Consider the following 25,839-nt stretch of genomic DNA (forward strand, 5'->3'; position numbering starts at 1 on the left):
AAGTATGATTAATCGTTAGTCAACCTCAAACATCTTAAGTTATATAATAATCTATTCTATCGAAATATTTCTAGTCGTCAATATGAAATTTTTAGTCGTCATGAAATCAAATGAAAAATTCACCATTGATCGTTCGTTTCACCTTAATTATCATATTTAAAAAAAAATGTGATTAAGTTCGATCTCGAACATCGAACGACTTTAATTTCATTTAAGATACTCATTGAATAATCAATATTATCTAAATATTTGTTCCAATCGATCCCCGTCAAAATGAAATGACATGAAAAATACCTCCGGTTGATCGTTGGTTTCATGTTCATAGGGAGGTTTAATAATACTTACCCTTAGAAGATATCCGTTGGATGAAAAATTCGTTGAGCGCGTGTCGACTGCCACGATTCACCCCTCTTCTTCTTCTTCTTTTTCTTCTTCTTCTTCTTCTACTTCTTCTTCTCTTTCTTCTTCTTGGTATACGTCCCGTTTTCTCTTTCTCACTAATGCCACCGAAACGCGGGGATCCAAAAGGTGAACACGGGGTAAGCCTGACGTAGACGAAGAGGGAAAGGGAGAGGATAAGAGATGTAAGGAAACTAAGGAGACGGGACAAGGAGGAAAGAAGAGGGTGACACTACTGAGAAAGAAGAACGTAGAGAGAGAGAGAGAGAGAGAGATTGGTTTTAAGAAAACGAAGAAGAGAGAACGAGGGATCTAACGAAAAAAGAATAAAAAGGGAGAGTTCCAGTCACCGAACTATTAATGGTTGGTACGTAGGTACTACCCCCTCACCCCATTTCATCCCATCCCGTACCATCCCATCCCACCCAGTGCCTGTTTTCTCGTACTTACACACGACACTGGTCTTCTCGTCTGGTCTCTCATCTTGTTTCTTTTACCACATCTCTCTCTCTCTCTCTTTCTTTTTCTCTCTCGTAAGTTCTTGCTTTTACAAATAGCCAAGGATCATTTCGAGTAACCCAGGAGCAAGCGTACTTATGTACATAATATAATGCTTTATTACAAATTCACCGTGGTAGTTACATCCGAAATATATTCACACGAATTCAACTTTTCGTTGGTCCAACTTTTTTTTTCTTCTCTCTCCCTCTCTCTTTTTCTGAGAATAGCCGTTACACGTCTTTTTCATCTTCGTTATCACACATTCTTTATCTCTCCTTTCTCTCTTTCTATCTTTATTTATATATCTGTCTTCAGATTTTTATATTATATATAAATATAAATAGCATACGATATAAGATTCTTTAATATTATTCGCCCTATTATGCACTTATATTTATGTACATATGTGTATATATATATATATATATATATATATATATATATATATGTATTTACAGAACGTTGTTCTCAATTTACGTCTCGCGCAAACGTTTCTCTCCTCCGTTGTTCTTCCTCCTACCCTCCTCCCTTTCGCCATCACCTTTAACCCCCGTCGCATTTCTTCTTCCATTATTTCATCTTCGCCTTCCACGCGCCTTCGGCTTTGTAGTAATTAAACGAGCATGCGATATACGTATAGGTATATAACAAAAGTCAGAATTCTTTAGACAATGCTGCACAAGGTGCAAAACCATTGTACGGATTTATCGCAGATGTAAATTAACGGGTGCGCTTTTTACCGTTCAAAAAAATGGTCATGCGAAAATTTACTCGCCGTTAACGTAAATCTTTTATTTCTCTTCTTTTCTTTTTTTTCGTACATATTGATCTCTATTAAAAAGAAAGAAAAAAATTCACCTCGAATACGAGAGATATCTTTTAAATCTTGTGATAACGAATGAGTCGATCGTAAAGTGAAATTTTTAATCGAACACACTTAATATCTCGATTATTATTATATTATATATATATTTTAGTTCGACTTTTTATATTCGAAGGGATATTCTTTTAGTTTCGACTTTAGTTCGACATTCTATTCTCGACCTATCGCAATTCGCACATGACAATATACTGATCGTCGTCTTATGGTGCACATTACGTACCGCGTGTGTAACAATTTAACCGATGTCGTGCGACCACATGCAACACCATATGGTGTATATCTTTCTTCCTATTTCCTAACCATCGATATGCGATTACTCAAGTTAATTATCGTAATTCCCTTCGTTCTAATTAATCTATATCTTAATCACAAGTTATACATACTTACTTACTTGTAAATTATTTTATATTAACGAGATACTTAAATACGTAGAGAGACAGTGAGAGAGAGAGAGAGAAAATAAAGAAAAAAAAAACGATCCGAACGTATATGCCATATATAAAACCCATATCAAGTATTATATATCGGTTTCGTTCGTTAATTTTCCTAGCAGCTTTATGCAGCGTTAATTTAATCGAATATATCTCGAGGATCCTCGTAGGTATGGACGTAAAATAAAGTATCAATGTATATCTACCTGGCGTGACGTTGTCTGGCTATGGTCAGATAGGGACAAGGGACAATGCTTGGCTCATTATCGCACATCGATAGAAAAAAGGGGTGTAACAATGACTCGTTATCCGAGTTCGTCGTAGCTCCATAGTTAATGTTCCGCGTTAATGCGCCGTCGTGAATCATCCCATCATCCCTGAAGGGTTCGCGAATAACATACAACGGCTGTGCGTTTTCACCCTACTGAAGAAATAAAAGAGAGAAAGAGAGAGAGGGAGATAGATAGAGAGAGAGAGAGAGAGAGAGAGAGAGAGAGAGAAGGACTTTCCTGCACGAGCGACGGCACGCGACCGTTGGACGTGGGAGTCTGTGTATGGTGATATGCCACTTGAAGGGATTCTTCATGTGGTCTATACTATGGTCCCGTTTGATCGATATTTTCGTCCGTTAAGGGGGTTACATTACACCTAGAGATGGTCCAAAGGAAGGGCTTTTTTTATGATTTTTTTTTTCTTTTTTCTCTTTTTCTATCTTCTTTCTTTTTTTTTTTTTTTTTTCTATGCGTTACTAATTTATTTTATCAATGAAAAATACGCGTGACAGCGTTTGCCTCTTGAGGAATATTTTTTACGCAAAAGAAATTAAAACAATTTTTTACTTCTTTTTTTTTTTTTTTTGGAGTTAACGATGCCCAAATAGAATCTTTTAAATAATATCTTTTTATAATATTTTTAATCCAATCATCCAGACGCATTTTGAAAGTTTTGAAAATATTGAAAGTATTGTTATTTAAAAGTAATTGGAAACATACATATACACATATATAAAGTGGTAGCCATATACTTACGACGTACACTTCATATTTTAACTTCGAAACACATGTAGCTGCTGGTTCGATAGTTTATTTCTAACAAGTTTTGACCTTTAAGAATATACCAATGATCGAGGTTTTATGAATGCCAAGAAATAAAGATGTTTGTAAATATTATGTGTATCCCGCATTATCGATTTTCTAGAGGCCACTTACGTACATTGAGATTGTATGTATTTAAGGTAGGACATTGAGAATGTAAACAGTATCCATCAGTGTATATTGAAGCGTTGAACAGTTCACACGTTTTATAAAATCACTCCGATGAGTGAACGTAAGAATATTACATCGGAACAACGACGATTAGTAAAACATCTTCGCAGAAAATGTAAAATCAGAAGATATCCAAACAACTTAGACTATCGTAATAATTTTGTAAGTAGATTATTATTATTATAAATTAAAACTATTTGTGAAAATATATATATTTCTATATGTAGTACGTACCAGCAAGAGATTGGACTCTTCGACAAAAAAAAAAAAAAAAAAAAAAAAAAAATGAATCTTGTTAATTATAATAAATTAAGAAACCATGTTTTTTGTTTCTTTCATAAATTGCGCTAGGAACTTGCAAAAAGCGAAATTGTTTTTTATTTAATTACTAAATTAATAGCAAAACAAATTTGATTTTTTTAACTGTATGTAATTATATGGCTGCCACTGTATATATATATATATATATACATATATATATATATCGAAAGTCAACGAAAATAAATAAATACGTGGAGAAATACCTGCGAAGAAATTAGAATGTTAATATTCTTGATCGCGGTCGACGGTCACGGTGGGGTAGGTTGCACCTGTGCGGTTTCGTTTCGAATGTATAACACATGGCGCACACGGTTTCCTTCCTTGATCCCGTGGTCCCTTACCTTACTTGATCGTTCGTAAATCCCCACCCCCAGCCCTGAAACCACCCGAAACCCCTGTACCCCATTCCCCGTCTTCCTTGCGTAGGTTCCTCGATCATTACCTGGTGTTACTTGATACCGGACCCTGTGCGTCGCGAACCCAAACGACAAACTTTTCCGTTTCGTTGCGGAATCGTTTGGAACGGACGTTGAACGTTCAATTACGACTTAACCCGATTTATATACTCCTAACGAATAATTTAAAACGGAAATTAAATTCGTTTCGATAAAAAAAAAGGACATTTATTTAACAATGATCGTCCATTCGTGTCCACCGTGGAAATTGTTTTTCTATTTCAATTTTAATCTTTAATCTTTGGGTTAGCAACGGCACGTTGCGCGCGTGCAAAACGCATAGACGAGAGCACATATACAGTTAAAAAGAATATCTCACGGATGGCGTGTCATACGGGTATGTAGTCGCCGTTCGTAACGGTGGCACGCGCCCGTTAGACCGGTCCGTCAATCGATATCGTGCACCCACGTGTGCACTCTTCTCTCTCTCTCTACCTCTCTTTTTTTTCTTTTCTCTTTTTTTTTTTTTTTGTTTAAACTTAGGACAAAAAACGACACAGTTGCCTTTTTTTCCCGATTAATATTAACTAGGAGGCGTTTAATGTCCTCTTTTATGACATATCCATATTTTACTACGGTTAACAATTTTTCTCGTCGAGAATTTGCGTCAGGGTTTTTGCGAAAGAAAAAAAATAATTGTCTAGAGTTCTTTGTTGCTAAAACCTCCTTTAAAATCGCGATCCTTGAATGATAAACGTATGCGCGACAGAACACACACGTCCATGGTTTCTCAAATACAAGCATTGAACTTACACATAAAGAGAGAGATAAAGTCGATGTACCAACGTTACTTACTTGTCGATAAAACGATAGAGAGAGAGAGAGAGAGAGAGAGAGAGAGAGAGAGAGAGAGAGAGAGAGAGAGAGAGGGTGGGGGGACAGACATATGAGCACACATGGGGCGGCAGCTACCACCTGGCACAGTGCAGTTCAATACGCGCCACCCCTGTACCTAACTACGTACCCCCAAAAACGTGCTACGATTCCAACCCTCGACTTGGCTCGTGCCACCGTACATTGTCGTAGGACTCCGTTAATACTTTTTCTTACGAACCTCGAGGGTGAATAAATTCTTCGGTTGGCCGATATATTCCAGGACGATTATTTCGCCCTTTTTCTTCAAGAGAGAACGTTAACGGAGGCCTGAAGGATCTTCTCTTCATAGGGAAATGTTCGTTTTCAACCTTTCATCTTCTCCTTCTTCCTTTCTTTTCACCCTATTATTATCACCACTTTTTTTCTTTTTTTCTTTTAAGAAAATTGTCTTGCGAATGTTTTTCTTTTTTCGATCCAATGAGAATTCGAGAGCAGGTCAAATAATTTTTTGTTTTTGTTACTTTACTTCTGTTTTTTTTTTTTTTTTTTTTAATCGTTAATAGATATCAACGCGAGATAAGGAATAATTTCGTACGTTAATAGAAGATTAAGATTTAAAGGTTTGTACGCCAGTGACGTCGAGAGTCAACGAACAGGGTACCTTCGAGCAGCTCGTTATTATATCGATTATTCCACGCGTCGCTATGTATATATACACGCGCGTGTGTCTAAGTATGTGTGTTTATGTATGAATGTAGGTATATTGGACACCACCCTGTGATTTCGAACACGCCTAAGAGTTCTTTGTAATCAGTTGTACGTTCACGTACGTTCCGTACGTTCACTTGCGTTTCCTAGTCACATTGTCTGTCGATAACAATGGCAGGCACATGTTAGCGCTACGAATACACATATGATTTTTTTCTCTCTTTCTCTATCTGTCTGTGTGCGTAAGTGCACGCACGTGCGCGATATAGGCTAGCGAGTATTATCATCATCCCTTAGTTTTCTATATCTCTCTCTCTCTTTTTTTTATCGTCTTTATATGTATATACATATATATAAAAAAGGGAAAACAAATTTCATCATTATCTCGGCGAACGAACGAACGAACGAACGAACGAACGAACGAACGAACGTATGTCTAATAGATAGGTTAATTAAAATTATTTACTGGATTGAATAGGATAACTTTGAAGTTTGAATTCCAACGGATGCTGAAAGACAGTTACTCTAAAATTAGATGCCCGTATTTGATTCTCACATCCTAACGATCCCTCCAAGGATGGTATATTACGATTTATATTTAGTCGTTCCTTGGTATCGTCATATTAGAGGGGTCTCTCTTCCTCTCTCTCTCTTTCTGTCTGCAGTTTCTATATTGAGCTAGGACAACGAGACGCAGAAGACGCGTTTCGTTCTTTACGTTATTCCATATGCTCGACAGATTTGGTTCAAGAACGAGATACATACATACATACATATATAACTTTATAGATATTCGGTTGGTCGATTATGTTCTGGGACCTATGGAGGCACATTTTAACAGGAAACATACCGAATGTTTTTTATGAAAGAAATCATTTTTTTTCCTTTTTCTTTTTTTTTTTTCTTGAACTTTTAAAATGGAAAGAAAAAAAAGAGGAAACAAGATCATTAATTAAATATCTTTGCGTTAAAATATATGCAGAAAGAAATAGTGTTAAATCTCGTAAAGAGATGTCCAGTTGTAACGTCGTAGTATCCGTAAAATCCGTACTCCTCGAATGCGTATAAACCGCAATACCGGTTTAAGGTTTCCTTTTGCAAGGTAGACGTCTGTCTCTGCGTCTGTAACTGTGTTTACGTATGTGAGAACACGCATGTATGTTTATGTGTGTGTGTGTGTTTGTTACGAGGGAGTAAAAAAAGTAAAGGGAAGAAGGCTTTTACACACGTAAACGTGATATCGTCCGTGCCAGGATGAGGAGAAACGTTGAAGAAACGATGAAACGTTTCCATCCGCCATAACCCGCGTATCGTAGACTCTTCAGGAAGGAATCACAGCTGAAAGCGCTTCCTTTTTATTTTATTTACGACTTCTTCCCCCCTTTTGTGAAACGTCACGATTCACTTATTTCGAAACTTCTCACAAATACGATATTATTATTATTATTATTATTATTATTATTATGCATCGATGAGTACCATTTTTTTCTCTTCTCTTTATATCTTTATTTTTCTTTTTTCGTATTTTCCATCAACCTTGATATACGTATCTACGATATGGTTAGATGAATATAATAAGCTCGTTTGATTATAATAGTAATCGTTTATTTATGTCGTGCCAAAGGCCATGTCTGATCATCTATGTGATTATCTATGCGATTACGAAGGCATATGTCCACGAAAGAGAGAGAAAGATTAAGGAACTAGGTGAACTTGGAGGGCGCGTGTCACGCGCGATGCCTCGACTTCCTCCGGAAGTCTGTCATGGCGAAGGCCTCTTCCCGTCTTTCTTCCTCTTATCATGGTCTCCTCGACTACGTAAATATATATATATGTATTCGGAATTACCTCACCTTAACCTCTCCACTTCGTCACCCCTAGTCTCTTTCTCCCCTCGATACTCCTCGATGGTTCCGTATCTGTAACCATACATACCATGCGCCATGTGTTATCCATTTTTATGATACCCATAACGTTTCCTCTCTTCTTCCCCGTTCTATGAATGAGGAAAAATATTATAATTATTATTATTATTATTATTGTTATTATTAGTTCATCGCTGTTTTAAGAAATTAATATATGATGTTGGATTATTTTACCAGCCATTCTTTTTCTTTCCTTTTTTCTTGTTGACTTTTTATCAAAGACAACAACAACAACAATTCCAATTTCGTAAAAAATTTGTATGACGACCAAGTCGTTATTGTACCACTTGCTATACCATAGTCGATAATTTTAAACAGTGGAACAGCAGTAGTCCGACTCCTGGAACATTCTAACTCAGATCATGTGGTTTTGACTTTATCGGCTTTCAGTCGAAGACAAGACTAACAACTACTCGGTCGGTAAAAGTGATGGTATAAACCTAAGGATGGTCCAAAAGGGAGGAGGCCTGAAGACACGAGTTCGAATTCGCTTTCGTTTAACAGAAACACATCGGCGGAGTATTTTATGTGGTTGGACCTTCTTCGTTGGCCGAGAATGCCTATCTTTTATATCGCTTCAACGAAGAAAGAGAGAGAGAGGGGGGGGGGGAGAGAGAGAGAGAGAATAAAAACGCGGGAAACTAGTGCGAGACGTGCTTCCCTCCGGTTGCTAAGGCCCAGGTTTTGCGCGGGAAAGGTTTCGCCAAGTCCCCTCAAAGGACGTCATTTTTGTTCTAATTATATATATATATATATAATTATTAAAAATTGAAAAAGTGGAGTCAATTGATTTGGCTTGGAAACCAGAAAAATGCAACTGTACTATTTTTTCTTAAATGGAAATCTACACTTTTGATTGCATCAGTCGATGCAGTTTTTTATGCTCTATATAAAAGTATTAACATACTTATGTCTTAAACTTAGGAAGTTATCGTAGCTGAATTTTTTTCTGAATTATTTTGATAAACATGAACCTACGGCTATTAATATTAATTACCAATATTGATATAAAATTAAGATTTTCATTAGTAAGTATTACATGTGATATTACTCGTTCATTAACACTTGGTGATAGATCTATATAAATAATTCATCTTTGACCTAATAACATTTTTAATTATTTTTAAACGTTTAGAAGATACAGCACGTTTACGTATATATATATAAATTTTTAGATTTCCTATTGTTACAATATTTTCGTGTGGGTGTTTAATTACATACATACATACATATATACGAAATTGGTCGTAACTGAATCGTAACGAATGTTCAAAATTTTTTTCTTTTTTTTTCTCTCTCTCTTTTTTTTACGAAGTGTTGGGTCCTCTTCCTCTTGTGGTTCTCGTCTATTTTTTCTTTCCCCTTCTCTCTCTCTCTCTCCTCTCTCTCTTTCTTTCTTTTTACGAGTCAGAGCGTGGATTTTGATGATATTTATTCAGTGTACAGAGAACAGGACCGTACGAAATATCACATTTGTGTTTACTTCCTACACACTGCTTGATGCTTACACACATATATATATATATATATAGTAAAAAGGGCGGCACATGTGATATATCTCTGGGCGCATATGCGACAAGATGATCAAGCTTCGAATGCACGATCTCCCACTACCCCCTTCCCTTTCTCTTGATTTTATGTTTGGTAATATCTCCCACAGACACACCCATGCTTTCGTTCTATAACACTGATCCATACGAAGTTCGAATATCACATTCTTCCTGTCCTCGAGTACGAGCTGGTAATTCTCTCATCCTCCTTCCTCCTTTCTCCTCCCTTCTCCCTATATTTTCTCCCTACCTTCTCTCTCTTTCTCTCTCTCTCCCTACGCGTTCGCAATGAAACAATTAAATTAATCGGCCGTATAATTCCAACCTCTTCCGGTCCAGCGAGCTATCCTTCATTTTATCTGGTCTCGTTTACTTACGAACATTGGAAAATATTTTCTTTTCTTTTTTTTTCTGTTCTTTCCATATCTTTTCTTTTTTCTTTCATGCGAAAATTTCGTCGAGAAAATTATCTCGTCGAAAGTCAAAAGAGACAATGAAATTTTTACAAAGGTGACAAGAATTCTTTTCTATGGTTGGACGTTTCTAACGTGGCTAAACACCAATACTGTACTACGTTCATGTTGTTTCTTAACCTTCAAGTTAAAAACTACTTTAATCCCTGGAAACTTAACATCCATAACTATTTTCTTATACCACAGGAAAGATTCACATGGCTTGCAGATGCAACTTAGCTTGCCGTTTATCTTTTCTTTACCTTCAATTCTTCGACCTAGGTCTGACAAAGTTTTAAAGAGAGAGAGAGAGAGAGAGAGAGAGAGAGAGAGAGAGAGAGAGAAAGAGAAAAAAGGATGTATCAGATACGTAGATAGAAAGCTTTAAAGAGTAAATTCATAAACTCATCGTAAGTGATTGGATTACTATTTGTATGATTTGTTATTAACAAAATTTATGAACGATAGTCTTCGTTTGTTTTCAATTAACAAAATTATATAAATTATTTATAATATAGAAATTAATATAATAAATGAATGGACGTATAATTAGAATATAATTAGAATATCTTTGGCGTATTTTATGTTAGCTCGTTACGTATGAATAAAAAGAGAGAAGAAAAGAAAATTTAAATCAAAGGTTGACAAACGAAGTATCGACCCAAAAAGAGAGAAAGAGACCGTTGAGAAAAATAAATTTGGTAAGGTCGATCGTACGGTTTAGAACCGATTCGTTAAGGGATCGCATTTAAGGGTGTACCCGGGGGTAAAAGACCATCCCTCTCCGTTTAATAGCCTTCGTTCGTATAATATCGAGACGTATGTCAGTACTACGTACCTAGGTACGTACGTACGTACGTACTAGCTTTCTGTACGTACTCACGTACAGAAAGATGAAACGGCGAATGATAGGGGTTGTGGGAAGAAGGGAGGGTGAGAAGGAGGAGGAGGTGGAGGAGAAGAAGAGAGATGAACGGCGGCAGCCGGTAGATCGCGTGATTCATTCACAGTTGTGTTCATTTATCCCTTTGTATGTATTAAGCTTTGTGCCCGAGTTGTTAAATCGATTTATAGAGAAATATATTTCCACCCTTCTACATCCTCCTTCATTCGTCTCTCTCTCTCTCTCTCTCTCTCTCTCTCTCTTTTTTTTCTCTGAACGAATTTGAATTTTACGATAATGAAGTAAATTTTACAAAATATTCTTTTCGAGAGAAGGCTAATTAATTATTGAATACTTGATAATAGCGATTCTTCTCTGATAATGGTAATTTTTGAAAAAGAAGGTTTTCTTTGTTTTGTTGAAAACGGTATATATATATATATATTTTTTTTTTTTTTTTAAAGCATTGTAACTCGTATTTTTCTTTTTTTGGAGGGGGGATGGATGATGAAGGAGAGGGCGAATTTCGATGAAAAAAAATATTTCTTCTTCTAATTTCGACGTATTTCATATAAAGAAAAAAAAAAAAAAAGAAGATATACTATATTTGGTAGCCCTCGACTCTAATAGTAATTGACTGTAGCAATCTTAATAGCAATTGAGAACATCTGTTAGAATGGAATCTGTGATGGTAAGTATATGGTAAGAAAGAATATAAATATGAAATTTAACGAAAGGTCTATACGTAATTACATATATCCTACCGTCCAATAATAATCATTTCACTTGTCGATGCACTTTGCCGATAGTCAAAAGTAGTTGTTGCTGTTGTCGTCGTCGTCGTCGTCGTCGTTGTTATTTTTTTTTCTCTCTGATTCATGAAGAATAATCGCATCTCGCATTCATTTCATCAAAGAACACCAAGGAGTAACCGCGAATCCGCGTGATTTTCTCTCTTTATTTATTTCTTCTTTTTTTCTAACCCGATTTCGTGCATCTTTCGTCGTCGTCGTCGTCGTCATCGTCATCGTCATCGTCCTCGTCATCGTCCTCGTTCTCGTCGTCGTCGTCGTTTGTGCATGCGGTCAACGGAACATAGTAATTCGTCTGATGCGGGCATCAGCACATATGGGAGAGAACATGTGTTCTCGGTAAAGCATGAAGAGATCTGTTGGACGATCGAACTTTCCCCGTCCCCTCCCTCCTACCACCCTAACACCCTCCCTCCCGCTCCCTTTTGTGTCGACATCTTGCGATCTCATTTAGTCTTTATTCATCACACTGATATATGTATGTATTCTGTCTATTTATCTGCGTATACAGTAAGTATATGTATGGGCAAAACACGATCTTTACAACGGGATAAATCATGTTTTTTTTTTTTTAAGATTCGACCAAACGACTTGTTCTTTTCATTTTTTTTCGTTTAAGCCTTCAAATTATCAGACTCTTTTTTTTGACCACTCTGTACATAGATATATATATATATATAAATGACATAAGTTTTCAAAATATGTTACGTGAATGTTCACTGTGAACAGTGCCACAATGTGGCTAGATAAAAAAAAGTCGTAAAAGTGTCTTTTATTTTTTTGTTCGCGATTATGACCGATTAGAATTAAAAAAAAAGAAAAAACAATTTACTTTTGACTTTACACGTCCAAAAAGAAAAGAGGAAGAAAAAAATCAAGTCGTTCGGCCGAATATTACAAAAACAGTTATTCTCTTGTAAAAAGCACTTTACTATATGTTACACTTTATTGTACGTACTTATTCAACTCGAATACAATTCATCAAATATGTATTTCCACATAGTAATTTTAATCTCATTATCTTTATGTAACTACATTATCATTATTATTATTTCTTTCTTTTTCTTATTTCAGATTTGTCCAAGGTAATCTCGCCGAATGTGGGAAAAGAACAAAGGTAAGTGATACTTATCAGCAACTTGTTCTAGCCGCTTGCTAATATACATACATGATCACACACACACATATATATATATACATGTATACATATATATATATATATAGAGTGTTTGTTCATAGATACCTAGGAACTTGACGATTAATATTGTGGAATTACAAGATAATTTGTTAAGAAAATTTTCTACTGCTTTGAATTCAGCTGTGACATGCATGTTAACATATTTCTTCTTTTCTTTTCTTTTTACTCGTCATCTTTTCGAAGATCAAAAAGTTGTTTTTCTTTTTTTCCCCCAATGTTCAGTTGTGGTAATAGTTTTTTTTTTTTGTAATCAAAGTTATATCTGGTAAAGAAAAATGGCTGTTACACATCGTTTACAAGAAATTCGACATCTAGCATATACATACATATGTATGTACGTATATATGTGTATATTATCACAATTACATTGTCGATTGTATCATAATAGCGAAGAACTTGAAAGCTATACTCTACTTTACCTATTCATAAATTTATTTTAATCCCGTCGAAAGCCCGCATTCCTAACGATTCTTTTCAGATTAATGTCTCTCTATAGGGGTCCATTAATGTTTCCCTTTTTACCCCCTCCTATCTCTCTTTCTCTCTCTTTCCTATGAAAGGAAACGATGAATACAAGTAATTTGTATTTATCGTTTCTGCTTTTTGTATTTCGAAAATCTCTGTCGATGTAATCCCTGATTTTTTTAACATCAAACAGTATCAATATTTAAGTACTTTTCTTTTTTCTTTTTCTTTGTTTCTTTTTTTTTTTGATCGATCGTCTCAGGCAAAGTAATGTGTCTTGTCTATTTAAAAGACTTTTTTAAAGAGACGATCATTAGGAAAATGTTTTCTTTTTTTCCCTTCACCATTGAATGTGAGTGTCGTATGATCGTACCCACGCACACATATCTATTATAGACATACAATGGAACGTAAGAATGGGACACGTAGATTTTGTAGAAATATTTGAAATATTTTTAAAATCCTAGGAAAAACGAGGATCTTTTCGTGCGGCATCTTGATCCTTCTACCGAAGCACTGAAAAGCCACGCTAATACCGTTTCTTAAGTATTTCGCGACCTCAAACTTTTCTTCTTCTTCGGAATTTTTTTTCTTTTTCTTTTTTCTATCTCTTTCTTTCTCACCTTACCTTTTAGGTACTTCAAGAAAACTACGGTTTTCGTTTTCTCGGAAGTATCATAAAAGAGGGTTGCATTCGTTTCTTCGTATTTCGATAAAAAGGCTAAAATATATACATATGTAATAAATATATACGTGTATATATATATATATTTTTTTTGTAATTTGGAGTGTTGTAATTTGACAATAAAAAAGAAGAAAAAGAAAATTATCGGGAGAAGGAAAATTAATACTCGAAATAATCTAGGGACTTTTTTAGCCATCGGAGAGTGTACATTTGTAATTGACAAATTAATCTTGTAAATGTTATATCGTCTCCCGTTACTTTTAACAATCGCGATATATCTCTTCTCTTATCTTTGAAATATCTAGGAGGAAAGAAAAAAGATAAATGTCTGGTTTGGTGGGAATATGAGTCCGGTAGGTATCTTTAAAGGGGCTAAGGGTTTTGTGTGAATCATAGAAAACCGCCTACAGGTACGGGGACTTTGTGACAATGATTGAAAGGAATCACCGTATAGGCCGTTTTATATCTTTATTTAACAATTAGGTTGTTTCGTATGGTTCAACTTACCAAAGGTTCAAAACCTATAAGGTTGCTCTACGATGGCTCGTCCTCGCGTACGAACTTTGTCTTATTCGTACGAACGAGCTCTACGCTCGTTCAAGCGTGTGAGTTGCTTACAATTGCGATCGAAATATAAAAGGAAGTAGTAGTAGAGGAGCCTTTGCTCCAGTCGATCCAACAACCGGAAATCCTTTTATCGGTCGGTGCGACGAGAAAGGATAAAAAAGAAAAGAAAAGAAAAGAAAAACAAAAAGAAATAATGCGAAAGAAGAAAAGAAAATTGAAAGAGGACAAAAGGTACCTCGTCGTCGAATAATAATTAGAAGGTTATAATTAAAAAGTAGAAAAAAGAGTTGGTATAGAAGAAACAAAAGCAAGTGCAGGACAGAAGAATGTCGGGAGAGGGGGGAAAAAACAGAAATAAACAGAAAAGAAAAAGAAACAAGAGCAGAACGAACGAACGAACGAACGAAAATATCGGATAACGAAGATTGCTCAGCTTCGAATGATCATTTTTTAAATTGACTCGTATCTTACGATTACTTAAAAAAGAAAAGAAAAGAAAAAAAAAAAGAAAAAAACCAATAAAAATAAAAGTATTAAATTTTTCAAATGGTCAAACGATCTTCATTGTCTTTTTCAAGGATATAAAAGAAGAATGAATGTTCTCGAGGATAATATAAAGTGGTACATTTTTTTCTACATTCTTTTTTCTTTTCTTTTTTTTTTTTGTTCTCTTTTTTTATCTTTTTTGTTCTTATCTTTATCTTTATTCTTTTCTTTTAAAGGGTACAGGCATGAAGTCGCACATGAAGCATGCTGAGTTTCTCAATTGTACCCTTACAGCGTATACGAAACGTTTACAATTCTACGTTACCGCTGTGTTTCAAATTTTTCCTTTTCTATTTTCTATTTGCTGTCTTTACTAGAGAGTAGAGAGAAGAGAACATAGTTGAAAAGTAATGGCCATTTTTACGAAAGTCTTCTTTCTCGACCGTGTCTCGAGGCGAGGCTCTATCTCGTCGTGTTACAAAATTCGCGAAGGAAGAAAATAGAAAAGGCGAGAGGAGAACTACCTTAGCTATAGTTTCTAAACTATTCCTCTCTTACCCTCCACCCTTCAAAATGGTCGTTCGAAGACTATAGACAAAATTCTTCTTCTTCGAGGGAAACGTGTTTCTTCTTTTGACAGGAAGTAGAACCCTTTCATACGATTATTTATTATTCTTCATGCATTCAGGTTTCTCGGAGAACAAAATCCGGTTAACTGGATCGTACGTTTTGCTGGAATACTTCAAACATTTTTTCTTTTCTTTTTTTTTTTTTTTTTCTTTTTTTTTATCCATTTCTTTTTATAGATCGAATTTTTTTTAATAAAAATTAAACACAATTTAGCGATCGATTAAAATAAGTACACTAAATCTATGAAAAATAATTTTCATTGAGACATATCTCGGGCGAAATTACTTTTCTTTCTTTTTCTCTTCGCGAATTGATTAAAAATTTGTTCATTCGAACGATTTTAAAAGATATTTCACTCGTTACTTCTCTCTCTTAACTATATCGAAAGGTTTTAAAAGCCTTCTAAAGTTTTTCTCTTTTTCTTTTCGAGCAGAAAGTGGCACACTGATGGCTTTCATGTAGCTCACGCTGACGCGTAGGTACCGAATGTCTGTATACCTATACCGGTACGAGGAGGGTTCCGCGTTCATTCATGACTTCGTTCATTCATCGAATCTCACGAGGTCCATCCTCCCTACTTCTTCCACGAGTTCTCGTCATCTTACCGTCCTTGTTCGCAGCACGTTCTTCTCTCTCTTTCTCTCTCACACAGATTCTCTTTCTGTCTGTCTCTGTCTCTCTCCGTTGTCCTTCTCAAAGTCGCGAGCCGGAAAATGGCTCGAGCACTTGGCGCTTAGTCGTCTTAGGCGTGTTGCTCCTTTTATTCTTTATTGCTGTGAACTCGGCTTCGAAGAGCAAGAGTAAAGTTTCTAATGTATGACAGACCGTAACGGTACCGACGTAACGTCACGCCTTTCGTGAACACACGGAGATCGTCGTCGTCGTTGTTGTTGTTATTATTATTATTATTTAATATCGATTAACCTTATTTTTCATTTAATATTGATATTTTTGTTTTGTCGAGAGTTAATAAGTTTTCTCTAAACGCGTAGAAATTAATGACGTAAGTATGACTTTCCAAAATAACAAAAAGAAATATAAATAATATGAACAATAATAAGGAAGTACCATCATACGGAACGATTCTTCTCTTTTATTTATTTGTCCTCCGATTATTTTTATTTATTTATTTCTTTTCTTTTTTTCTCGCTCGCTCGCTCTAATAAGTCATTCCTTGAGTAATTATAATCCTAACGAAGAGGATCTACCGGAACGAAAGCGGCCAGGTCTTTTATGTAAGCCTTCGAGAGGAATGTATCTAGATAGCTAGATAGCTGAATAGGGTAAAAATAGAGAGAAATGGTTGGCTGCAAGTGCAGCGAAAGATGATACGTAGTTGGAGAGAAAACTAACAGGATGACTTTGCTATTCCGTTACTCAGCCATTTTTGTTCTTTTCTTCTCTTTATTTTCTTTTATTTGGTATCATCACTCTTCATTCGCTTTATTTGATTTTTCACCATTTTATTTCCTTGATTTTTGATCTCCTTGAATTTTTTTTCTATTTACGATGACTCTTTTTTTTCTTCTTAATTTTTTACTCGTTCGATTTTATTTATTTTGAATGATTTCACTTTTATCTTTTCGATCTTTCCTTTTTATTCTTATGTTTTTTTTTTTTTTTTTTTTTTTTTTTTTTTTTTTTTTTTTTTTTTTGAAAGAAATCGATGCCCAAGAACCGATAACAAATCGCTACGGTCGAACATATTTCTTTCTTTCTTTCTCACTCATTCGTCAGAGAAAATTTGGAAAAAATATTAATAATTTTTGTAACAGAAGCGAAATCATCGATATAAAAAAAAGCGGAAAAAATAATAATAAAAGAGAGAGAAATAACTCTCGAAAAATTTATCTACACTTTCGCGTCTTTGTCGAACATTTTTCTTTTTTCTTCCTCCCCTACCGATGATATATTACATATACCTTTCGATATCAAACTACTATCGTCTTTTCGTAACACTATACTATATAACGTTCACGGAGTATAACAGGATGTGGGTGCTGTTGTGGACAACGTGGCTCCGTGAGCCACAATAACGCTCTCGTTCTTAACCGAAAATCTTTTGAAAATATATTTTGAAAAGGCGACGCAACCCATATAAACACCGACTAATAAATTGTTTATTTATTTATTTTCATACTTTGATAAATTATTTCATTGATATTTCGCAAAAGAAAGAAAAAAGAAGGGCGAGAAAGGGCATTATTTTTTATCATTTATTTTATTTTTCTTTTCTCCTTTTGTATTTGTCATACGATCAATTTTACTTTATCAAATTTCATTTTAACAAACATCAAGAATCAATAATCAAAAAGTAAATAAGATCCTTGAAAATAAAAGTAAAAGGATCGAAAGAGAAAACGAAAATAAGAGAAAAAACAAAAGATCGTCCCATGGACGATAAGTAGTCAACAAAAAAGAAAAAGAAGAAAAAGGAAGATAATGAAAAAACTTTTTAAAACTCACACGCGAGTGAGTTTTAATCGAACGTTTTATATATATATATATAAATTCTTTTCTTTTTTTTTTGCAAGAAATGATCGCATTTCCTTTCTTTCTTTTTTCCTCTTTTTATTCGTCTTTTACACGGAGGTACACGGTGTAACTAAAAGACGGTGTATATTATAAGATCATCGATTTTTTAAATGTTATCTCGGTACGATAAATGAGAGGTTTCAGAGAGAGCTGCCCTTCGAGTAGTAGAGCCATGCGTTATCGTTTGCTGTACACGATATAGGCCGCAGATAAGCGTGTTTGCGTGCATGCATACGGAATGAGAGAACTCGTAGATAGGATAGCTATTTTCTTTTTTTTTCTTTCTTTCTTTCTTTCTTTTTCTCTTTTTTTTTTTTTTTTTTGGATTTATCGATGAGTGGAGAAATCCATCTTGTTCTCTTTCCCTCTTCGTCCCTCTTTTTTTTTATCTATCAATAGAGAGACGCCAGAAACGAATCAATTATGTTTCACGATTCCTAACATTCCTATTTTCTAACTCTAAACTCGCTTTTATAACTATCGTCAGAAAGGAATTTCATTATCGCGAAACACGATCACACGTACTATATATATGTGTATATAGGTGTACACACACGTACATACTTACATAAATACATACATACTGTACTTAAACATAAGTACAAGCCATCTAAGTTGTATAGTAGCTGATGAGATGTGGAGGGGAAGGTGGGAAGAGGAGGAGTTCTTCTTGTCACGCAAAATGGCGATCTTTGTTTCGGATTTCGTCGCGGGAGCACGTCGTAACAGTTAGTTTCTAATTCTACAGGATGTTTCATTTAATTTAAGTTATATATAAATACTTACATATAAATAGATACATTTATATGTATATAAAGAATGTTTTTAATCTAAATAAGCTTTGATTTTTTACGTAAAAAATATTAAAGGGAATCAAGTTTGAACGCGGACACGTTTGATAACTCGATAACAATTTCGTTCATAGTCCTGTTAGGTATACATCAAAGAAAATACGTGATAGAGAGAGAGAGAGAGAGAGAGAGAGAGAGAGAGAGATGGAGATAGAGATAGAAATAGAAATAGAATTAAGAGAGAGAAAGAGAGAGAAAAAAGCAACAAAGGTCAAAAACCGATACGACGAAAGAAGGTGGAGAATGGTTCTCTCTCTCTCTTTCTATAGGCGCGATACGTGTTGAGAATCTACATGCGTTCCTTTGTGAATGCAAATGCTTCGTGCTCGTTCCAAGAATCGTCGGAAGCTTCTCACTGAACGAACGTCTCGGCATTCCATAGCCCAGAACCGCGGCGAACGTTCCTTCTCGATTCCCGATTGGTTGGACGTTTCCCGCCAAGACGGGAACCAGTTCCTAAGGAGACTAGCGCCAACAGAGAGAGAGAGAAAGAGAGAGAGAAAAAGCAAGTATCACATCATCTCGCTCCCACTCATGATCCCATCTCTCTCGAGCTTCTCAGCTGATCGTTTGGACTCTGGTGGTCTCACATCTCCCACTCGTTCTCTCTCTCTCTGTCTCTCTCTGCCTCTCTGTTTCTGTCTTTCTCATTTTCTCTCTCTTTTTCTCTTTTGTTCTCTCTGTCCTCTTTCTCTCATCCCCTCCGGTTTATTTGGTTTTATGTAATCCTTTTTCCAGGAACGCTATACTCTAAAGACGCCTACGCGACCAACCAAGCCCCAGCAGGTTTTGACAAAAGTCATTAAACGACAATTATGAAATATTATTAAGAATAATTGCATTAGTTCATTATTATGCATATCGATTATCGTGTCAATTCTTTATTATCTACATACATTACTTCGTAAATATACTTGCATATATATATATATATATATATATCTTTAAAAATTCAACGAGAGGAAGAGAGAGAGAGAGAGAGAGAGAGTCAGTCTTCCATCTATCAAAGAAATCGTCATAATCTGTGCATTTGTTTTTTGTTTTCTTTTTTTTATTTTTTCCTCCTCCTCACAATTTTTCATATTTCTCTTAAACAATGATGTCCGCTAAATACGACGAAGATAATGATGACGTCGAAGATGATGATGATAATGATGATGACGATGATAATTCCAATCAGAATTCGAGTGTCAGGAGTTTAGTTTTCAGGTAGGTGTGGGAAGATCTTGGCCAGTTTGTGTGATACCTGTGCACCGTTTACCTTGCTTGAGTAGTCCTTACCTGGCTGCCCTGGAAGAGGGCCTTCGAAAAAGCACAGGATAGAACCTGCAGCTATTCCCTTTCACATCCTCCCTCGCTCTATCTTTCTCTCTCTATATATCTATCTATGTATCTATCTATCTATCTATCTATCTATTTTTCTCTCTTTTACTCACTGTGGGACCTGTGCTGTTGTTGCTTCTCCGGTTTGTTGTATCCGTACTTAGGAGAAAATCTCAAATGATAGATCAGTCCCTTTAAACTCATAGCGAATGCTTTTTGACGTGCACACTGTGATACATTTGAAAAAAAAAGTAAAGAGAAAGAAGGATGAAGAAGAGGTCGACGATGGTGGGGGAGGGGCCGGTAGTAGAGGGAAAGGGGAAAAAAGGCGGGATCGATTTAAAAAAGCGAGGGAAAGAGGAACAAAAATTAATTTAGACTTTTCGGGATGTACGAAACAAATTTTTCTTTCTTTCTTTTTTCTTCTTCTTTTCTTGATTAATTTGAATTAATTTCAAAGGTATCTGTCTGCCTATGTTTATTATGTCTTTTATGTTCGGCGCCATGCTCAAAGAATCCTTTTCATTTTTCTATTTAAATGCAGAATCATCCATGACGTTAGCAGTTATCATCCTTCCGCGTTTCTATCTTTGTTAGAAGAGCCATATGGGGTACGCGTTGGACTTACGAGTTAAGAAAATGAAAAATATCAAGAAAACAAAATAATATGAAAGAAAAAATACAAAAGAAGAGAGAAAGAAGATGGACGAGAATAATTCATCGATCGATATGTTCGACGTAATTGAAAATACGTCATTGAAAATGTTTTGTGTAAATGAAAATTGACGAATTTTGACTTGTTAACGTTCTTATTGACATTTGTTTCGTTCGTTTTAAGGAAAGGAACGTTCATATATATGTTTTTTTTTCCCCCTGTAAAAAGTTTTATAGTAAAATCTAGGAATGTGAGTAGGTGGTAAAGGGATTGGAAGTAGGTTTAAGTATTCTTTCTTGAAAATTTTGAAAGAGAGAGAGAGAGAGAAAAAGATAGAAAAAGAAGGAAGATGTCTTCGAATCCTGGGAAAGATTAGACTTACCATGGTGAAATCTTTCTTGTAGAGAGTCCTGTTACACACGGACAAACAGGTTGACATCCTCTTACAATATTTATCGGCGAAGGCGGTCGACGAGTATAGGGCCCTTATTCTTACATGGCCCAATGCCTGGCCCTTCCGGCGACGTTCTTTCTTTTCTTTCTTTTTTATCTGTATATTTTCTCTTTCTCTCTCTCTCTCTCTCGCTCTTTATATATATATATATATATCTTTCTCCGTGTCTCTATCTCACGATACGTTCGCGCATATGTAGGCTTCCCTTGGCTGCTGAGTTTTGGCGGGAAAGCCAAGGTCGATGGTCCTGAAGGATCCTTTCCTTGTTCCAGAGCTACCATAAGACCGGTTTCTCTTCTTTTCTGTTTCTCTTCTTCTTCATCATCATCATCATCATCTTCTTCTTCTTTTTCTTCTTCCTCTTTGTCCTCTTTTCTATCGAGGATAATCCGGAATCTGTGACCAAGATGACGATGAACCTTTAGAAGTACGTACGACGAATAAAATAGTAATTAATTTTTCTTATTAGCAGAGAAACATTTTTAGTTTATACGTTTATTATATATATATATGTCCTGTAATATACTCAACATGATAAATCAAGTTCATACGTATATATCGTATGTATTATTTGAGATTGTTTAACACTGTTTAAAAATACGATAGACGTTAGATACACGTTAAATCGTTCAGATGAATTTACATTTTAGTTCTCACGCAGTGAATCTTCTAACTCAATTTTCTTTCAAAAATTGAGGTCTGGGATAGGCACATTTTGTTCTATTATTTTCTTTTTCTTTTCTTTTCTATGAGGAATCACATTGTACTTATTTGAACCTGTTATTCGATTCTATATATGTGTATATATATATATGTACCTTCAATGTGCAAGATAATTAGAATGGAATTAGGTGAAAAGTGTGTAAGTATATATTTCGAAAGAAATAGAACTTAGTGAATAAACTAAGTGACAAGTGTATTTCAACGTTGTACATGCGTCGCTTTAACGCTTCAAAAATCTTCGAAAGGAACACATGTGTTTATTCTATTCTTTTTCCTGCTGTGTTTTCGTCTAACGCCTCTGTAGAGAACACGCGTGTCTTACTTACGTACGACGTACGATTTCTTTAAAGGAAAAAAAGAAAAAAGGAAACAAAAAGAGAAAGGAAAGAAAGAGAAAAAGACCCCGACATTCGTCGAACGAATGAAAATGAAAGAAACAAAACACGAATCTTATTAATCGTCAATTATAAGAATATGAATAATAATAATAATGATAATAATAATAAAAATAATAATAAAAGAATGGTGTCGACGGTAAAAAGAGTTATAACATGAAGAAAAATTAGAAATAATTCCGTATCGTATTATCGATCAAAGGAATCATATCACATAACGTTAATCAATACATTTCATCCGCATATTACAATTAAATCCAAAGGCACATAAATACAATTACGGAAATTATTAATCCTGAAGACGTGAACGCGAATCACAAAAAAATTCCTAAATAATCTATAAAGATATAGATAAAAAAAAACACTCTTTGAAATCTCACGGTATACGTCATTTCCTATTCCTAATCAGATACACAAGTAGTTTGAGAAGATAAATGTAACAATGTCAACAACAATACTAGAGCAACAACCACAACTATAACAACAATTACTACTGTTATTACTACTACTATAACAATAACAAAGACAATAATAATAATAATAATAACAACAACAACAATAATAATTAAAATTTACAGCTGAATCCCTTTCAAGTATGTTCCAGACGATTTTTCTTCTCTCGAAGATTCTCTATCCATCTCTTTTCCACTTAACCGAGACGAGTACCTTTCTCTTCTGTATCCTTCTCACTTCTACTTCGAAAGATTCGTCTTCTCGATTGGACCCAACCGAAATCATGCCGAAGGAGAAAAGAAAAAAGAATGAGACGAGCTTTTTACGAGTCTCTCTTTTCTCTCTCTCTCTCTCTCTCATTTTTCGAGTAAACTCCGACGGTGTTGGGTAGGAAAGATTTGCTGAGACGTTCAAGAGAAAGAAAAAGGGAGGGAGGGAGGGCAGAGAGAGAGAGAGAGAGAGAGAGAAAGATAAGAAAAAGGGCGTCGAGAAAAGATGCGAGGGAGAAATAAGAAAGAGAGAGACAGAGAAGGGTCTCGATGGGTAGGGTGAAGAACTCGAAGGGGTGGGGTGGTAGTGGTAGGGGAGGTAGGTCAAAGAAGAACGGAGAAAAAGAAAGAAAGAATGAGAAAGAGAGAGAGAGAGAGAGAGAGAGAGAGAGAGAGAGAGAGAGAGAGAGAGAGAAACGACTACGGATGAGCACGGTCGTCGGAAGGCCTTTTAAATCGCCGCTCACAGGGGGATTTAAAAATGGCCGTAGCCAGCTCGCCGCTCGTCCTTGGCCTTAGCATGGTGCCGGCATGCATCAGCTGACCGGTTTTGGAGGGAAAAGCGCGGATTTCTCGTTCGTTCGTTCGTTCGTCCGCTCGTTCGTTCGTTCGTTCGCTCGCTTGTTTGCTCGTTCTTACGGAAAATCGTACTCTTTTCATCTTCTTCATCTTTTTTCATCTCTTCTCTTTTTTTTCTTTTTCCGTTTCTTCTTCTTCCTCCTTCTTTCTTTCTTTTATCTTTTTCGTTTCTCTTTTGTATAATCGTTTTCTTTCTTCTCTTCGAAAAATGTCTCTCTCTTTCTCGACATGTATGTATGTACGTGTGTGTGTATAATCCCTCGTTGGAAAGTTTTCTTCGAAATAATATTTACTTACTTACGCCCACTTAAAATTTGAGGCGACATTGAAAAAGAAAATACAAAAAAAAAATCAAACATGAAGAAACGATATTTCGTTTCGATAATTCGATTGTTTCTGGTCGAATCGATTACTGTTTTCTTTTTTCTTTTCGTATCCTTTTTTTTTTCTTTTTCTTTTTTCTTCTTTCTTCTCTCAAAAACGAATTGTGAATAAAATTGCATTTGACGAAGGTCATGGACTTATATCTTTTCGTACAATTAACAAAGAATCATTAATACTCATTAGATAATAATCAACGTGTGCATTCATTTACGTCCTTCCGAATAATTAACGGGCATCGTTAAGATTTATTAGATGATAATTAACGATTGATTATAAATAAATATTTTATTGACTTTTTCCAACACGCGACTATTTTTCGAATGATTTAAGATCGTCGTCATCGTCGGATAATATCCAATCTCTAATTACATTCGAAATTAGATATCTGAAAATATATTTGGTAAATCTTGTTTGTTATATACGAGAATTAACGCGATAATCTTTATGAATGATATATCTATAGGTTGTTTGGTTTCAGTTAGGATAACCGACATTATTATCGTATACACTAGTTTATCTAATCGTCTAAAGATAATTCTATCTTCGTATAGGCATTAACATTTAAAGAAACGGTCCTTTTCTTCTTCTCTTTCTTTTTTAAACAAAAAGAAAAAGAATCCAAGAAGAGTAATAAAAGATAGAAGTAAGTTGAAACAAATTTTCGTTTTAGCGTACGAGTACTTAACCTAATTAACACATGCGTGTAAATATTGCGCGAGTACTAGATCCATACTTTTTATAAACAAGAAAAAAAGGGGAAAAAGAATCCAAAGAGAGTAATAAAAGATAAAAGATAGTTCCGTTGAAACGGATTTTCGTTTTAGAGTACGAGTACTTAAGCTAATTAACATAGACACGCGTGTAGTAAGTGCTACGTAAGTAAATGTACCACGTCTATACTCGATTTTTGAATGTAAAGAAAAACGTAGAAAGGAAGGTAGAACGAGATAGAACATGTTCGTAGACAAACCGCTGGAACGACGTCTCTCGACGATAGTGTTATGTTAATTTAAGTTTCAAAGGTATTTTTATGCCCCCGACGACTGCGTCGGGGCGTAGAAACTCGAAGCGGTTCGTATAGGTTCTATCTCTATCTTTCTTTCTCTCTCTCTCTCTCTCTCTCTCTCTCTTCATCGATCCAAGACTGGCTCTTTACGGTAATGGTCGAAGGGCTCTTTTTCGGTCGGGAGTAATGAATTCATGTAAGAGTGTGTGTAGGACGAATCTGTGCAGTCACGTTTGTGTCTGTTTAGTTCCGTGGCTACGTGGTAAGCTCTTGAGATACGTGAGAAGATATATTTCTCTCTCTCTCTCTCTCTCTCTCTCTCTCGCCGTCTTTCTTTCTTTCTTTCGACAGGGATTCTCAAACGGGACAAACCGGCCTGCGTTTCCCGCCAAAATTCCTTCACTCGTTCTCGAATTTCGTTTCGAACGTATTCAAGTATCATCCTATTATTCGATCGTTTTCGTTTATTTTCTTTTTTTCTTCTCTCTTCTTTTTTCTTTTTTTCTCTTTTCTTTTGTTTTTCTTTCTTTTTTTTTTTTTTTCTTCAACAATCATCACAATTTATTTATTTTATTTTATGTTTCTTTCTTTTCTTTTTTATTTTTAATTTATGAAAGGAAGAATGGTTTGATGGCGTTCAAAGGATTGAAACTAACGGTTCTCGAAAAGAGGGTTACGATCCTTCGAGAAAACAAAGCGAATTAACGTGAATTTCGATACGTTGATAATATTCTGCCAACACAGATGCGTTCGTATGTGCATATTTGTGTGCATGTATGC

General features: G+C 35.3%; 1 protein-coding gene across 6 annotated transcripts in view; it reads left to right on the plus strand.

The window, feature by feature from the left end:
* Positions 1-25,839, plus strand: part of LOC124428760 (M-phase inducer phosphatase-like) — a 64,497-nt gene that overhangs the window by 9,438 nt on the left and 29,220 nt on the right. For 5 of the 6 annotated variants that reach the window (XM_046973218.1, XM_046973219.1, XM_046973222.1 and 2 more), the window contains one exon: positions 12,476-12,518. In XM_046973218.1, coding sequence (XP_046829174.1) covers positions 12,476-12,518 — 43 coding nt within the window. Of the gene's footprint in view, positions 1-3,497; positions 3,642-12,475; positions 12,519-25,839 lie in introns of those variants that run through there. The other variant, XM_046973225.1, reaches the window with a different exon arrangement.

This window comes from Vespa crabro, chromosome 13, assembly GCF_910589235.1.
Source record: "Vespa crabro chromosome 13, iyVesCrab1.2, whole genome shotgun sequence".
In the NCBI taxonomy this organism is placed as follows: domain Eukaryota; kingdom Metazoa; phylum Arthropoda; class Insecta; order Hymenoptera; family Vespidae; genus Vespa; species Vespa crabro.